Source organism: Hylobates moloch, unplaced genomic scaffold (genome assembly GCF_009828535.3).
Source record: "Hylobates moloch isolate HMO894 unplaced genomic scaffold, HMol_V3 SCAFFOLD_8, whole genome shotgun sequence".
Classification (NCBI taxonomy): Eukaryota; Metazoa; Chordata; class Mammalia; order Primates; family Hylobatidae; genus Hylobates; species Hylobates moloch.
Window position 1 is genome coordinate 17,956,769 of NW_026652283.1, and position 16,768 is coordinate 17,973,536.

General features: G+C 37.3%; 1 protein-coding gene across 38 annotated transcripts in view; it reads left to right on the top strand.

The window, feature by feature from the left end:
- PLEKHA5 (pleckstrin homology domain containing A5) overlaps positions 1-16,768 on the top strand; it is a 247,936-nt gene that overhangs the window by 129,984 nt on the left and 101,184 nt on the right. For 19 of the 38 annotated variants that reach the window (XR_004249157.2, XR_009214697.1, XM_032159750.2 and 16 more), the window contains 5 exons: positions 319-391; positions 5,134-5,234; positions 9,112-9,227; positions 9,530-9,547; positions 13,846-14,313. Coding sequence is in view for 35 of the 38 variants with exons in the window: in XM_032159750.2 (XP_032015641.1) it covers positions 319-391; positions 5,134-5,234; positions 9,112-9,227; positions 9,530-9,547; positions 13,846-14,313 (776 nt within the window). In the remaining 3 variants the exon portion in view is untranslated. Of the gene's footprint in view, positions 1-318; positions 392-5,133; positions 5,235-9,111; positions 9,228-9,529; positions 9,548-13,845; positions 14,314-16,768 lie in introns of those variants that run through there. The other 19 variants (XM_032159748.2, XM_058443439.1, XM_058443443.1 and 16 more) reach the window with 5 other exon arrangements.

The window sequence follows — 16,768 nt, forward strand, 5'->3', positions numbered from 1 at the left end:
AAAGCGGGTGGATCACCTGATTCAGGAGTTAGAGACCAGCCTGACCAACATGGTAAAACCCTGTCTCTACTAAAAATACAAAAAATTAACCTGGCATGGTGACAGGTGCATGTAACCCCAGCTACTCTGGAGGCTGAGACAGGAGAATTGCTTGAACCCAGGAGGCAGAGGTTGCAGTGAGCTGAGGTTGTGCCATTGCACTCCAGCCTGGGCAACAAGAGCGAAACTCCATCTCAAAAAAATAAAAATAAATAAATAAATGCACATGTGAGTTTTTATTGTTTGAGAAATAATCCTTAAATATGTGATTTAATCCAGGACAGTACTGGCATGAAATTGTGGAAGAAACGCTGGTTTGTGCTTTCTGACCTTTGCCTCTTTTATTATAGAGGTAAGTTTACCCTACTGTCTTAGTGTATTATTTTGTAATTGATATGTAATGTAAGTATCAGATATTTTAAAAAAAAGTATTGTAACTCTGTGTGCTATTTTATTATCAACAAATAGTATCAAACAGATTTTTTCTTCTTTGACATATCATTCTGAGTTTTGGGGTTATGACAGAATAAATATGGTGCTTCAGACCATGTTTGGTCTGAGTTTTGGTTCAGCTTCCCTAATCTTTGCTCTATAATGCTACTCTTGAATTCGGTGCTTAATAGCTACAATCCTTAGTTTGAGGAGGTTCTTTTCACATGTCAGTTTTGTCAGATCTAGCTTATGGGTCCTTCAAGCACCCAATTCTGCTCCCCAGCAAATGATATTAGAATATTAGGGACTACTAATATGTAATGGCAAATGAAAAAAATGAAATACAAAGAAATACTTTCATTTTGAACTCTTTTTTTGACCAAACACTGATAGCCTTTCTCTGGTTAGTAAATTATTAATTCAGTTTTAAATAAAAATCCAGAGATGTTTCATATGCCACATGGATCTCTTAGATACTACAAGATACTACAAAGTTGTTACCTGCCAATGAAAGGCATACCTAGGTGGCACTCTCCAGAAAAATCTGCCTCAGCTGTAGTATAAAATCATGAATCTGGATAATCCCTCCTTCATCTCTACTTTAAACTTTGGTTGTAAACCATCATGAAAGAATTAGATTGTCTACCCATAATTAGTAATTTATGACTTTTCTCGAGAAGTATAACTTATAAGATATAACAGAATTTTAGAACTGATTAGTAGTTTTTACAATTTTTGACTGCACAAAAAACCGGTAGCAAAATTTATAGTTGTGTATTGAAGCATTATAATACGTATTAACCTTCAAAATTTGGAATTACTAGAATTGTTTTCATCTGCAAACGGTAGTTGAGAGTTACTGCTGAGTCAGAATTAACCAACCCTATAAAACTGCATTTTGTCATAGAGATGTTCCTTAGGCTGCAATTGTGGTATTGTCTTTAGTTAAATGCTAAGCTTACTCTACAATTTTCCTTAGGGGTTTTCTTACTCTTTCAGAAAGTTAGGAGTTGTATTTCAGCCATTATCCTTAAGCTTATAATTTCTCTTTTCGTCTCTTTTTCAGTATATTTATGGACTACTTATAACAAGAAATGTTTATTATTTCTAATATTTTTAATTTCTAATACAAGAATTTGTTGGAGTTCGTTTTGTTTTGTTTTGTTTTGTTTTTGAGACAGAGTCTTGCTCTGTTGCCCAGGCTGGAGTGCAGTGGTGCAATCTTGGCTCACTGCAACCTCCGCCTCCCAGGTTCAAGTTATTCTTGTGCCTCATCCTCCCAAGTAGCTGGGATTACAGGCACACGCCACCGCACTCGGCTAATTTTTTGTGTGTATTTTTGGTAGAGACGGGGTTTCACCATGTTGTCCAGGCTGGTCTCAAACTCCTGACCTTAAATGATCCACCCGCCTCAGCCTCCCAAAGTGCTGGGATTACAGGTGTGAGCCACCATGCCCAGCCAAGAATTTATTGATGTTAATTTGCAACAAAAACCACTGAATTCCTTGTAATTTGCTATTGTTGTTGCTCAGGGAAAGGTGGGACTCATCACTTTTACTATAATAGGAAAGCTTTTGATCATATTTGAAAAATGTAAAAGTGAATCAGAAGCCATGCTGATGGATATAAAGATGAGAACAGTAGATACTGGGGAGCACAAGAGAGGGGAAGGCTGAACATAGTACCAGCTGGGTGTTGTGCTGTCTGGGAGACTGATTCATTTGTACTGCAGACCTCAGCATCACGCAATTTACCTTTGTAACAAGTCCACATGTGTACCCCTGAACCTATAATAGAAGTTGAAAAAAAAAAAAAAGCCATGCTGAGTCTGAGATTCCTTATTATTAAACACCTGCATTTTATATGCAATGTATTTATTAACTTTAGTAGTTTCCCAGATAGGAGGAATATAAAAAAGAAGAAACTGTAAAAACAAGAGAAATATCATTTAACTCATTTCAGATGACTGTTCTGCAGATTGTTGGAAAGAAGTATATGATATTACACATTTTTACTATTTTATCAATAAGAAATGTTAGGTTTTAAATTAAAATAATCAGATTTCAGTGAGATCATAATAGCCTATATATTTTTTTTTGCATATTTACTATTTGTCGAGTACTGTGCTGAGCAAGTTATATAGATGATCTATTTCATCTAACCCTCACAGCTACCTGATAATGTGGGGAATCTTATGTTCATTGCACGCAAGGGGAAACTGATGTACAAAGTGCTTACCTCAGGTCTCACAATTTGCAAGTGGCACAGTCAGGATTTGAACTCAGGCACTCTGACTCCAGAGCTGACACCGTTAGTTTCTAGTCTCTTAATCACGAGTTTTGGCCCCCACTCAGATATCCTCTTCTCCTAAATGCTGAGGGCAGTGGCCCCATTCATTTCTTCTCCATTTCTCAAAGCATCTAGTCTACTGACATACAAAGTGTGTTGTCAGAATTTTTTGGAGATCAGTCCATGTTTTACAGATAATGGAAATTAAGACAGAAAATAACTGATTTGCTAAAGATATTCCCTAATATCTTTAAAACTAAGTAGAAATGGGGAATCTAAAATGTCACTTGAATCCAGTAAAATGTTAAGATTCTTATGGCTCTTGTCCCAGGTCATGTTCCCTAGGAAGCAAATTATATGATGGAGATTAATATGTAGAAAGCTTTTTGGAGAGTGTTGTTCTTGGAACCATCAGCCATGTCAAAGTGAAGGAAGGAAATGGCAGAGACAAAAGAAAATGGGCTGCCATGCAGTCTCAGAAAGGCCACAGCTGACCCCGTGGAGAGTTCTTTCATTCTGCAAACATTACTGAGTACTTACTCTTTGTCAGTCTATGAGTCTCTCTAGGTAATAGAAACTAGGACAGTCCTTCGGTCAGGCTTGATATAGAACTAAACAGAAGAATGTCATGATTAGAAGCAGTTTAAGAAGCTGAAGAACTCAGGATAGTCATTTGATAGAAGATGAAGATTTTTTACACGCACTGTCTTTGATTTTATATAATAATGGCAATATTTATTTAATGCTTCACTCTCCGTGCTGAGTTTTTTATGTGTATTAACTCATTTAACACTCATAACAATCTTTTGAGGTAAGTCCTATTGTCCTCAATTTTATAGATGATAAAACAGATACTAAGCATCAATAACTTGGCTAGGATTTCACAGCTAGTTAGTGTTAGGCAGGAAAACAACCTCACGTAATCTAGGGAAATCACCCTGTGCTTTAGTGCCTCTGTCTATTCTGAAGCAACTTTAGGAAAGATTATTTTATTATGGGACATAGCAGGATGTATTATTTGGTTAAAATGATTTTTTAATAAAGATGACTTCATGTGCTGTTTCTGACTATACCCTTTACATAAACATAAAACATAAAATTGGATTCAAAATTAGGGTTTGACTTATTCTTTTAAATTGTCACATTCTCTGTAATTCATGACTGCTTTCCAACTCTTTTTAACCTTTTGGACTAAATCTGTACTTCCGTTCATCCCTTTACGCATTAGTGAATCGTACCTGAATGAGCACAGAATAGTAAAAACAAAATTTTGTTCCGTTGCTATGAGAAAAGCTATCGAAAAAAGCCACCATTTAATGTAACTTTTTCCCTTCTGGATGTTTCACCAGATACTCTGGAAATGAGGGCGAAATAAATAAAATCCCTTGTTAAGTTTTTGATAATTAGGGGAAAAAAAAGAAATCACATACAGCAAGCATAATAAAAAGAATTATTTCCCTTTTATGATTTCTCATTGGTGAGTTTATTAGCCTGATGACACTGCTTTATTAACTTGTCTTATAGGTCTATAACAATGAAGTACATATTTCAAGTTTCATAAATATCTCTGCCCCCAAGCAGCAAGTTAATAGTGTGAATCTATACTGTGTCAAGATTAATGTTTATCATTTTCCTAGTATATTTTATGTGCTTGCCTTGTAGGCCTGTAATTTAGTCACACTATTGTATATCAGAATGATTAGTAAAAGCAAACCTTCAAAGTTAAATGTTTTAAAAAGCATATAATTTATATAGCATAGTTCAAATATGTATTCACATGTGTCTTCATTTATTCAACAAATTTTTTTGAGCATCTACCACTGTCATTCTAAGTGTCTTTGTAGAACTTTCATTCTAGCATGGAGAAAAAGGTAATAAACAAATAAATAGCTAAAACATATAGTATGCCGGAGGTATTGAGAGTAGGCAGTGGTAACATTCCCAAAGGAGAACAGAGAAAACATTAAATAAATAGCATTTTAAAATACAGTAGTCAAGGAAGGCCTCATTGATGAGACCTTTGAGCAAAGCCTGAAGGATGTAACCAAGAAAGCCATGTATTTGTCTGGGGATAGAATGGTTGGGCATTTAAATCCTATCAGAGATGTGGGTGGATTAATGCCATTACTTACATGCCAGTATATTTTTAAGTGAATGACATGTAAAGGGGCTTTGTAGAATGCAGTATATATACCAAAGTATAAATTCTTGTGCTGTTTGATATTTTCATTTAAAACCTTATAAAGGCCTGCCTAAACACGAATATAGTTCACTTATATACAAGAACCTTTTGATTTGGCAAAAATAGATCTTGAAAAACTTTGCTTCATGAGAACATTTAAAATTCTAATCAGATGTTAAATTATCTCTTAGATGAGAAAGAAGAGGGTATCCTGGGAAGCATACTGTTACCTAGTTTTCAGATAGCTTTGCTTACCTCTGAAGATCACATTAATCGCAAATATGCTTTTAAGGTAAGGAAAAATACAGTTTTTAATTCTGTGTTCAAAACTTGCGTTGGTTAAAAATGGATATTGAGCCATAGATTATTACAAAAAAGCTATCTTATAGCGATTTTTATATTTAAAATATATTAATTAATGGTCTTATGGTTGTATAGAAGAATGTCCCTCTAATTAGGAAGCACATGCTAAAATATTTAGGGGTCAAGTGTCTTCATGTCTGTGCTTTCAGATGATTCTAGATAAAATGAACATGTCAGAATGCTAATAATCGATGAATATAATTATGGATATCCTGGTGATTATTATATATTTTTTCAAGGTTACTGTACGTCTGAATTTTTTAATAATAAATTTGGGGTCTAGGCACAGTGGCTGTAATTCCAGCACTTTCGGAGACCAAGGTGGAAGGATCACTTGAGTCCAGGAGTTGAGCCTGGGGAATATAGTGAGACCCTGTCTCTAAAACAAAACCAAACCAAACCAAACAAAAAAAAACATACTAGCTGGGCATGGTGGCTAGTCCCAGATACTTGGGAGGCCGAGGTGAAAGGATCACTTGGGCCTGGGAGGTCAAGGCTGTAGTGAGACATGATCACACCACTGCAGTCCAGCCTAGGCAACACAGTAAGACCCCGTCTCAAAAAAAAATTATTAATAGGATGGGCACATTGGCTCATGCCTGTTATCTTAGCACTTTAGGAGGCCGAGTCGGACAGAGAGCTTGAACCCAACATGGTAAAACCCCGACTCTACTAAAATTACAAAAATTAGCCAGGTGTGGTGGTGTGTGCCTGTAGTCCCAGCTACACAAAAGGCCCAGGTGGGAGGATCGCTTGAGTCCTGGAGGCAGAGGTTGCAGTGAGCCAAGATTGCACCACTGTACTCCAGCCTAGGTGACAGAGTGAGAGTCTGTATTAATAATTATTAATAATAAATTTGGAGGAAGAGTACTATAAGAGACAATGTTTTTTAATAAAGGTACATATATGTACATTTACTGAAAAACTTAGAGAATAATTGCAAAGATGTTCTTGGGTCTAAGTACATCATGATCATCAGGTACTTTACAGAGAACACTGAAGTTGAGATGTGAAATCTGCTGTTATTAAATCCAAGCAGACCTGAGATCCCCTTCCCTGATTAATAGTACCTACCAATCTTTATGGTATTACTGGTTTGTGGATCGCTCTCAAGTAAGAGGTCTTCAGTGCTTTTTGGAGATTTTTGTTTTCAAAAATCATTCTGCATTCTTTGCTTTATGATTATGGCTAAAATAAATTTCAGAGGTCACCTAGTTTTTCAGTCTGTTTTAGAGTAAGAACTATAAGGTTCTTGCAGAAATTTCATTTTAAGAGAAAAGAGGGGGGAAATGCTGCTGGTTAACAATGAAAATGTTTGTACCATTATAAAATTGATTCAATTTTAAATTCCCACCACTTTTAAAGAATACTGAGGACTGCAGCTGATTTACAACTTTTGCTAATCAATATGTTATATGAGCAGGCCGGGCACAGTGGCTCACGCCTGTAATCCCAGCACTTTGGGAGGCCGAGGCAGGTCAGGATCAACTGAGGTCAGGAGTTTGAGACGAGCCTGGCCAACATGGTGAAACCTCGTCTCTACTAAAAATACAAAAATTAACTGGACATTGTGGCGCTTGCCTATAGTCCTTGCTACTGGGGAGGCTGAGGTGGGAGAATCACTTGAACCTAGGAGGCGGAGGTTGCAGTAAGCTGAGGTTGTCCCACTGCACTCCAGCCTGGGCGACAGAGCAAGGCTCCCTCCCCCCCCCCCCCCAAAAATAGCCAGGCACGGTGGCTCATGCCTGTAATCCCAGCACTTTGGGAGGCTGAGGCGGGCAGATCACCTGAGGTCAGGAGTTCAAGACCAGCTTGACCAACATGGAAAAACCCCATCTCTACTAAAAATACAAAATTAGCCAGGTAGGGTGGCGCATGCCTGTAACCCCAGCTACTTGGGAGGCTGAGGCAGGAAAATCACTTGAACCTGGGAGGCGGAAGTTGCAGTGAGCCGAGATCGCACCATTGCACTCCAGCCTGGGCAACAAGAGCCAAACTCTGGCTCAAAAAAAAAAAAAAATTGTTGCATGAGCTATGGAGAAAAAGAACAGGAAAGGTATAGTGGTGAGGTTAAGGGGTTGGGTGGTGGATGGCCTCAATGAGAAGGTAATGTAACTTGAGGGAAGACCTAAGGATAAGAGGGGAGTATCTTCATATTTAAATTAACTTTATCAAAATAAACTTTATCAACAGTATAAACCAGAGAAACATAATTAAATATTTTATGATGTTATAACAAAAGTTAACACTTTGAAAATTTAAAATTATAACTTTATGAAGTACACATGTAGAGGTGCGTGATATTAGCACTATTATTAGGCCATGAATTTAAATTTTTTTGTTGCTTATCAATTTAGCTAATGTTTATCAATTTATGCTGTTTGTAGGACTTTCTTCTGCGTTTTTAGACTCTTAAAAAATACTACAATGTTAAAATAGCAATAAAAGTGACCATGCATGTTAAGTATATTTTCTCTGCAATTATTTGATTCAGTTTTAATTTTATCTGTAACAATAATAGTAATTGTTTCACTTTCTCTCTTCTGTGATATTGTTTCCCCTGAATGTATGAGCTGCTTTACTCCTAAGTTTGCTGACATTGATGCAAATGCTTATCAGAATGGTAAGTAGAAACTTTATAGACAATTATTGAACACAAGCATGGAACTTAAAGCTAGACTGGGTACTTTGACATCATCTAGTAAATATTTCCATTTGACTGATGGCAAGCGTGAGTGGGGATTCTTAGTGTCTTGAGTCATGGCTAGAACTGGATTGTCTTGACACCAGCCCAGTGTTCCTTCCATTGATCACAAATATGGGCAGTGGTCTTTATTTTTCCAAAACCCCGCTCAGAGAGTCCAGTAACACTTTGTAGGTGGTTTTAATTATCTTAACATAGAACTTGAGTAGTTTATTAAGGAACAGCTCAAAAAGAAAACACCATTTCGGATCATTTATAAATCTTTTGTGTTTGGGTGTAGATATCTATAAAGGATTCTATAAAATACAGCAGTGCCTTTTGAGGCCTAAAGAAATTGCTAACTCAGGAGGGAAATGCCATAACATGTACATTTCTATTAATTTGGTTGCTGGTTGCTGGGAATATTCTTGAATAAGGAATATTTATTCAAGAATAAATATTCTTATTCTGGGCATGGTGGCTCACACCTGTAATCCCAGCACTTTGGGAGGCTGAGGCAGGCAGATCACTTCAGGTCAGAAGTTCGAGACCAGCCTGGCCAACATGGCAAAACCCCATCTCTACTAAAATACAAAAATTAGTTGGGCATGGTGGCACATGCCTGTAATCCCAGCTAGTCGGGATGCTGAGGCAGGAGAATCGCCTGAACCAGGGAGGCAGATGTTGCAGTGAGCCAAGATCGCTCCACTGCACTCCAGCCTGGGCAATAGAGTGAGACTCTGTGTCAAAAAAAAAAAAATAAAGGTGTGAATTGCAGTAAATGGAAATTGCTAGAAATGTGGAGATGGAAGAGGCACCACTAAGTGCTTCATTTCTCACCTCCTTTCCTTTCCATGCAGTTTTTTAAAAAATTTTTAATTTTAGAGTGTGCACACAACTAAAAGAAAGAGGGTAAAGTTAGGGGGAAAAAAATTAATATATATTTTTCAAGTTAATAGTCATATTTTTTTTTTATTCATTTCCATATCTCATATAAAAGATAAGTCTACTTTCTCTGAAATTTGATAGCAGTGCTCTATGTCAGGAATCACTTATCTTTTTTTCTTTTTCTTTTACAGAATCGTATATTTTTATTTAAAATGATCGTGTCATTTTCAATCAGGCAGCCCATCCAAACATGCGGACCTATTATTTCTGCACTGATACAGGAAAGGAAATGGAGTTGTGGATGAAAGCCATGTTAGATGCTGCCCTAGTACAGACAGAACCTGTGAAAAGGTAAAGGCTTGTAGAAAAAATGATGGTGATTTCCACTTCCATTTTATTCCATGCCTTGCAAGTATTTCACTGTCATAGTACATATCATTTTAATAGTCATGGTATGAAATCATTTTTTCCTCAGAAAGCAAGGATCAATTCCTGTTCTGAATTAAATTAATACACATTTTGTTAGTTTGCGATACCACCTACATTTTTATTCCACTTTTCTTCTTTTTCTTCTTTATTCATTTTCACCTATCAGTGTACTGGGGTGAATCCAGAATCCTAACATTCAAACTGAATGTTCTTTCTTCTTACAGAATTACCTTTAATTTCCGGTGAGTACGTTTTTAATTGTTACCTTAAAGCTACAGAGATTTTTATCCTTCGAGATAGTGTTTTTAAGATTCTAAATCTTAGAAGAGTTTATTTTTATGAAGTTAATTTGTGTTTTTCTATAATAGTGTGTTGATGTTTCTAAAGTGTAATGAATTACAGTAAGAAACTTTGGTAGTTTCACTTTTTCAACATTTCTGATTAATTTTTATTGTTTTGTAATGAATGTCTCCAGAAAATAGTTCGTCAAGCATTTAGATTGTTTCCACATAAATCCACTTCTTGGTGAATTGTACCTTCTTTATATTGAAACTCCACTACTCAGATTCCTTCATAATATAGATAAGTGCTGTTAAAATTGATCCATGTGTTTTTCCCTGCTTGAAGATACGAATCATTTTAATATTCTTCAGTATATCTAGTTAGAGGAAATCTGATTCTCAGACTACATAAATACAAGTAGTATAATGTGCTTTTTAAAAATATATATATTCCTGTAATTGGAAGAAAAAATTATGATGCAAGTTAATTTTTCTTCCAGTCAGTGACAGCTGAGCACATATTTTTGTAAGAAAGATGCTAATGTGCAAGTTTAGCCTTTTTTCCCTCTTCTCAGGAAATTAGGGATTGTTACAGTATACATCTAGTCCTTTGTTTTTCTTATTCTAGTGTGCATTTTAATAAGTCTTGGCTTTTTGGCTAAAAGACTTAGGTTGATGCTGTGTATTTGTGCTATTTTTGTAAATATCAAGTCTAAATCAAGTTACCCAGTCACTAGTAATTAGAGCTGGGGAAAAACTGAAAAGAAAAGAGGGTGTAGGATATAGCTCTAGGACATCTATTTTTAAGAAAAACCACTTTTGCCACATGCGTATTCCAGGATGACAGCAGATAGAAGGAAAATCTGTTTTTGGAATTACATGTGTAAAAATTACCTGAGTAGCATAAAGATGAGGTAGTTAGCACTGATAACGAGAGAAAATGTGTAGGTGAAGAGAATTCATTTAAAATCTTCAGGCTGGGCATGGTGGCTCACGCCTGTAATTCTAGCACTTTGGGAGGTTGAGGGATCACTTGAGTTCAGGATTTTGAGATCAGCCTGGGCAACATGATGAAACACCATCTGTACAAAAAAATACAAAAGTTAGCTGGGTGTAGTACCACACTCTTGTAGTCCCTGCTACTTAGGAGGCTGAAGCATGAGGATCACTTGAATCAGGAGGTTGAGGCTGCTGTGAGCTGTGACTGTGCCACTGCACTCCAGCCTAGACAACAGAGTGAGACCCTGTCAAAAAAAAAAAAAAACTTCAATACTTTTAACTTCAAAGCAAAATTTTTAGGAAATTGTTTAGAATACAAAAATCTGTATAATAATTAAAATATTTATGTCTAAATAGTTTCAATATTGTATATTATACTTTTCTCAGAATTTCAGCATGTTTCTACTTTATTTTATTAAATTTACCACTCTGAAAACTAATAATTACTCATAGTTTGGGATGATAAAGATGACAATTATTTGGCTTGGCTTTTGGCAACCTAATAGTTCACTAGTTATGTGCTTATACAATTTTCAGCCATCTTTGTTAGTGTAATCTACTCAGACAAGATTTATTAATACCACCTGTGTGCCCAGCTCAGCGTCCGTTATCCTGTAGAAATTACGTGTTTTCTTCTACTCCTAGTTGTTGGCATTTTTATCCCACCCTATTAGATTTAGTCATTCAAAGTGAAAGTAAGTATAGAGAGATTTTGTTTGCTTGGTTTTAAGCTAATGCACTCATTTTGCTGTACGGCTCAAATACTTAAAATATTTATTAGAGCATATCACTCTAATACAACATCCAGTTTTTAACTTGAGAGTTCATTTTTACTTTATATAAAGTATTTCACCTGTTCTCTATAATGTCATAGTCTCCTAGTGTGCAAATCATTGATGGCCAAAAGAAAAAAAAATCTAAGTATAATGTGGATTCTCTGAATAATTTTCATCTCTAAGCCCATTATTTTCATTTTATATATCTCAGTGTATTTTCTGCAATAACTTAAATGTCACTTTTTAAAATTAGATCACAAGTTTTATATTATTTATGGTACCTTAGCATACTTTTCTGAGTCAGCTTTGTTCCATTTAGAGAAAAGTCATCATATGTGTCTTTTTGACTACTTTTTCAATGATAAATCTTGGGGAAAATGAAAAAAAATCTGCCACGGTTTTAATTTAAAATAATAGCTTTAGGCCGAGCACGGTGGCTCACGCTTGTAACCCCAACAATTTAGGAGGCCAAGGTGGGAGGATTGCTTGAGCCCAGGAGTTCAAGACCAACCTAGGTGACCAGTGAGACCCCGTCTCTAAAAAAATTTAAAAATTAGCTAGGTGTGGTGGCGTGTACCTATAGTCCCGGCTGCTTGGGAGGCTGACAGGGAAGGATCACTTGAGCCCAGGAAGTTGAGGTTGCAGTGAGCCAAGATCACGTCACTGCACTCCCCCCTGGGTTATAGAGCAAGAGACCTTATCTCAAATAATAATGATAATAATCATGACGACAGTAATAATAGCTTTAGATAGACTACAGTAAATATGTTTTAAAAATCTTTTCAGTTATTTTATGTTTAATGTTAAAATTCCTACCCTCCCAAATAGCAAGGGATACATGTGCTTTTAGTGTAAATGTTCTATGCCTTCTTTGTTGTTGTTCTTGTTTTGAGATGGAGTCTCACTCTGTCGCCCAGGCTGGAGTGCAGTGGCACGATCTCAGCTCACTCCAACCTCTGCCTCCCAGGTTCAAGCAATTCTCCTGCCTCAGCCTCCCGAGTAGGTGGGATTACAGATGCCCACCACCACGCCTGGCTAATTTTTTTTTTAATTTTTTCGTAGAGACGGTGTCTCAACATTTTGGCCTGGCTGGTCTCAAACACCTGATCTCAGGTGATCCACCCACTTTGGCCTCCCAAAGTGCTGGGGTTACAGGCATGAGCGGCCACACCTGGCCAACTTTTATTTTTCAAGAGAAAGTAGCACATAGTCTTATCTTAGTAAATTTTCCCAATGTCTAATATTGCTTCCAAGCTAGAAGCTATGGTTTATATCTAACCTAAATATATGGATGGTTCATAACTTTACTCCAAGAAAAATAGTCACCTTTTTTTTTTTAAATTTTTTTTCCTCGGTGACCATATTCCAAACCTTCTAGATATCTTCATTTATAGTTGATTACAGATATATGTATATAGATCTACATCTTTTCCACACATCATAAACATTGGCAGCATTACCACACCTAGTTTCTGATAGAAGCATTTTTATTTATTGGAATATGGAGGGTTGGCTGGCTCCTGAGAGGCCTCCTAGAGTGGCATGATCTTGGCAGTTTCGTGCAGGTTCAGACACTCAGCTTGATCTTTTCAGAGTCTGGAAGTGATTAGGCTCAGGGAAAGACCTAGATATGGCAACTAGAATAGTGAGCAGTACAACTGTCAAGTGACCTAGACACATGCTGTTAACTAGCTCATTCTTTCAGTGGCCAGGTGGACATGGGATGCCAGATTCTAACCCAAGATTGCTTGATGTGATGGAATTATAATGGTAATAAGGTCAGGGCCAGCCACTCATTAACTCTTCTGATTCTCACAAGAACCCTCTGATCTTGGTGGCACAATCATACCCATTTACCAAAGAGGAAGCATAGGCACTTTAAGTGTTCTGTACTTTGCCTGAAGACACAGCCAGTAAGAACAGAATTGCAAGCTGGGCATGTGCAGTCAGACTCCAAGAGCTCTAAAATCATACTGAGTTCCTCTTGAATACAAACAAAAGGAGTTAATCATATGGTTCAGATCTTTGATAGCATCAGACTATAATTTCCTGTTGCAGCCGTTTCCACAACCAGATTCATGTTTGTCTCATGAGTCAACAAGGAGCTAACCTTGGCTGGGAGCCATGTTGCTTCTTTCAAGGGACTGTCTACTGTGGTCCTTTAAGTGTAGATTTTGTGGTTTAACTGTCATAAGGCAATCTTAATTTGCTTTATTTTCAGATTCCTAATGGTGGGAGCACACATCACTTTTTACCCTCTAGTTCTTTATGTTTTCTTTTTCCCCGTTTCTGTTTATACCTTCTGGTGTTGTGCTTGAATGTTAATATCACAGCATTGGGTATTTGTGTAGACTTGTCCACTGTGACCCTTTGCAGTCCCCTTGCTTCCACCCCCGTAAAGTATAATTTTTCCTAGATTGAATCCCAGAAGTAACATGTGCATTATTTCATCTGATTTATTATGATTTTCTTCTCTGATTTCAGAGTGGACAAGATTACATCTGAAAATGCACCAACTAAAGAAACCAATAACATTCCCAACCATAGAGTGCTAATTAAACCAGAGATCCAAAACAATCAAAAAAACAAGGAAATGAGCAAAATTGAAGAAAAAAAGGCATTAGAAGCTGAAAAATATGGATTTCAGAAGGATGGTCAAGATAGACCCTTAACAAAAATTAATAGTGTAAAGCTGAATTCTCTGCCATCTGAATATGAGAGTGGGTCAGCATGCCCTGCTCAGACTGCACACTACAGACCAATCAACTTGAGTAGTTCAGAGAACAAAATAGTCAATGTTAGCCTGGCAGATCTTAGAGGTGGAAATCGCCCCAATACAGGGCCCTTATACGCAGAGGCTGATCGAGTCATACAGAGAACAAATTCAATGCAGCAGTTGGAACAGTGGATTAAAATCCAGAAGGGGAGGGGTCATGAAGAAGAAACCAGGGGGTAAGTGTCTATCTTGTCATTATGAACCTAGGTTTCTTTGATGCCGTGTTGGTGGAGATTGGTTTCTGAGCTACTGATTAAAATATTGGTTTAAATTGTGTTTTAGCTGTTATAGCTTCATTACTACATCTTTTGTTTATGATGATCAGATATAAGTATTTATTCTCTGTCTCTTATGTTCTGTCACCCTTTGTCACCCACTCCTTTGCTAGTGGCAAGGAGTCATCCTACCTGGCCAAGCACAAGGAAAGGCTTGGGTTACAGGTAGAGATAGAGTTTATTTGGGAGAGGGAGGGAGCAAGCCCTGTCCTCCCAACCCACCCCTGTCTTGTCCCCTGCCGTTATCACCTCTTCTCTGACTGCCCTCCATTACCACTTTCTGCAGGTTGGTACAATGCAAGGATCTCCTGAGACAAGTAATATGGAGGCCGCAAAGGCCTGCTGCTCTCTAATTCCCAGTCTTATTCTTGGGCTTTCTTTAAATCAGAATGCGCATAACTATTAAATTCAAGGCCAGGTGCTGTTTTTCGTGCTTGTAATCCCAGCACTTTGGGAGGCCAAAGCAAGAGAATCATTTGATGCCAGGAGTTTGAGACCAGCCTGGGCAACCTAGCAAGACCCCATCTCTGTAAAAAATTTTTAAAAATTAGCCAAGCACAGTGGTGCATGCCTGTAGTACCAACTACTTAGGGGAAGTTGAAGTGGGAGGATTGCTTGAGCCCAGGAGTTGGGAGCTGCAGTGAGCTATGACTGTGCCAGTGCACTCCAGCCTGGCAGCACAGTGAGAACCCAACTCTTAAAAAAATAAAAAGTAAATGTATTTCTACGAGCGTTTATTCGTTTTTGCATGTACTTTTTCTTAATATATTTATTGTGCAACTACTATATGCTAATTGTGGGACTGCAAAGTAAAATAATGAAAAGATACAGTCCAGGTACTCACAAAGATAATTCTCTAGTAGAGGAGACAGTTGAATAAGTAGATGCAATTTAGTGTGACAAATACAATGAAGGCAGACCAGGGTGCTGTAGGAACACATCTTGGGACAACTAGCACAATCTTAAGGATTCAGAGTCCAGGAAAACCTTCGTAGAGGAAGCAAAACACAAGCCAGTGATATGAAGAATGACATGCATATTATGGCTTAGATATGCAAAGCTCCAGGCTTGGTAGAGAACAGAAGAATCAAAAGAAATCCAGTATGACTTGGTTGTTACTGGGGAAACAATGAGTGAAGAACAAGGCTAGAGACATAAGCTAGGAGAGAGATACTCAGATTGATGTCTCAGAAATCTGGATAATAAATTGGAGAAAGTTCAAAAGTTACTTAAGTGATTGAAGTGAGAAGAGGAAGAGGATGTATTCAGGATATAATTGACAAGTCTAGTTGATTGCTTTGATGTGCTTGATTGCAAACTCGTCTTGCTCAAGATTAAGTTTGGTGCTGGGCAAGGTGGCTTTCGTCTGTAATCCCAGCACTTCGGGAGGCCAAGGCAGGCGGATCAGTTGAGGCCAGGAGTTCGAGACCAGCCTGGCCAACATGGTGAAACCCCATGTCTACTAAAAATACAAAGATTAGCCAGACATTTTAGTGCTCACCTGTAATCTCAGCTACTTGGGAGGCTGAGGCAGGAGAATCTCTTGAACCTGGGAGGCAGAGGTTGCAGTGAGCCAGGATCGCGCCACTGCACTCCAATCTGGAAGTTTCTTGAAGGAAATCAAGGATGACACCCTGCCTTTTTGGCCTGGGCAACTAGGGTGATTTGGTGCCTTTTACTGCAAAGAAAAGATTTGGGAAAAGAGAAGGTAGTGGTTGGATGGGTTATGTGAGGTAATGCATATGTTAATTAGCTTGGTTTAGCCATTCCACAATATACATATTTCAAAACATCATGTTGTTCACCATAAATATATATAATCTTATTTGTCAATTTTCTTTAAAAAGGAAACTGGCAAATGCTCAAATTTACCAGTAATCAGGGAATTGCACATTAAAGAAACAATTAGGCATTATTTTTCACTTACCAGATTGACCAAAATCATAAATAAAAGCATTAATTAAGGCACAGATGAATAAAAATTAGATTACTTAATGTTGGATGGAATGACAAACATGAATAAGCTCATATATTACTAGCAGGAAAATAATACAATTTGATTAGACAGAAAAGAAGCAGGAAGCAGATCTGGGGAGAAAAAAATGAAAGGATGTTTAGAAGTATTTGGGAAAGTAATCACTTTCAGGAAAATGATAGAAATCCAAATCAGAAGATTGCTGAGTCTCCACTCACCAAGTTGAATCTTACTTCAAAGAAGAATCACTTTTCCCCAAAAATCATACTTTAAGTTTAAAAGTGTATAGAGAGAGTCAACAGATACCTGGAAATTAGAGGATTCTTAAAAATTGTTAAGTATAAATACTAGTTTTAGGTTCCTTTATGAGTGTAATTAATA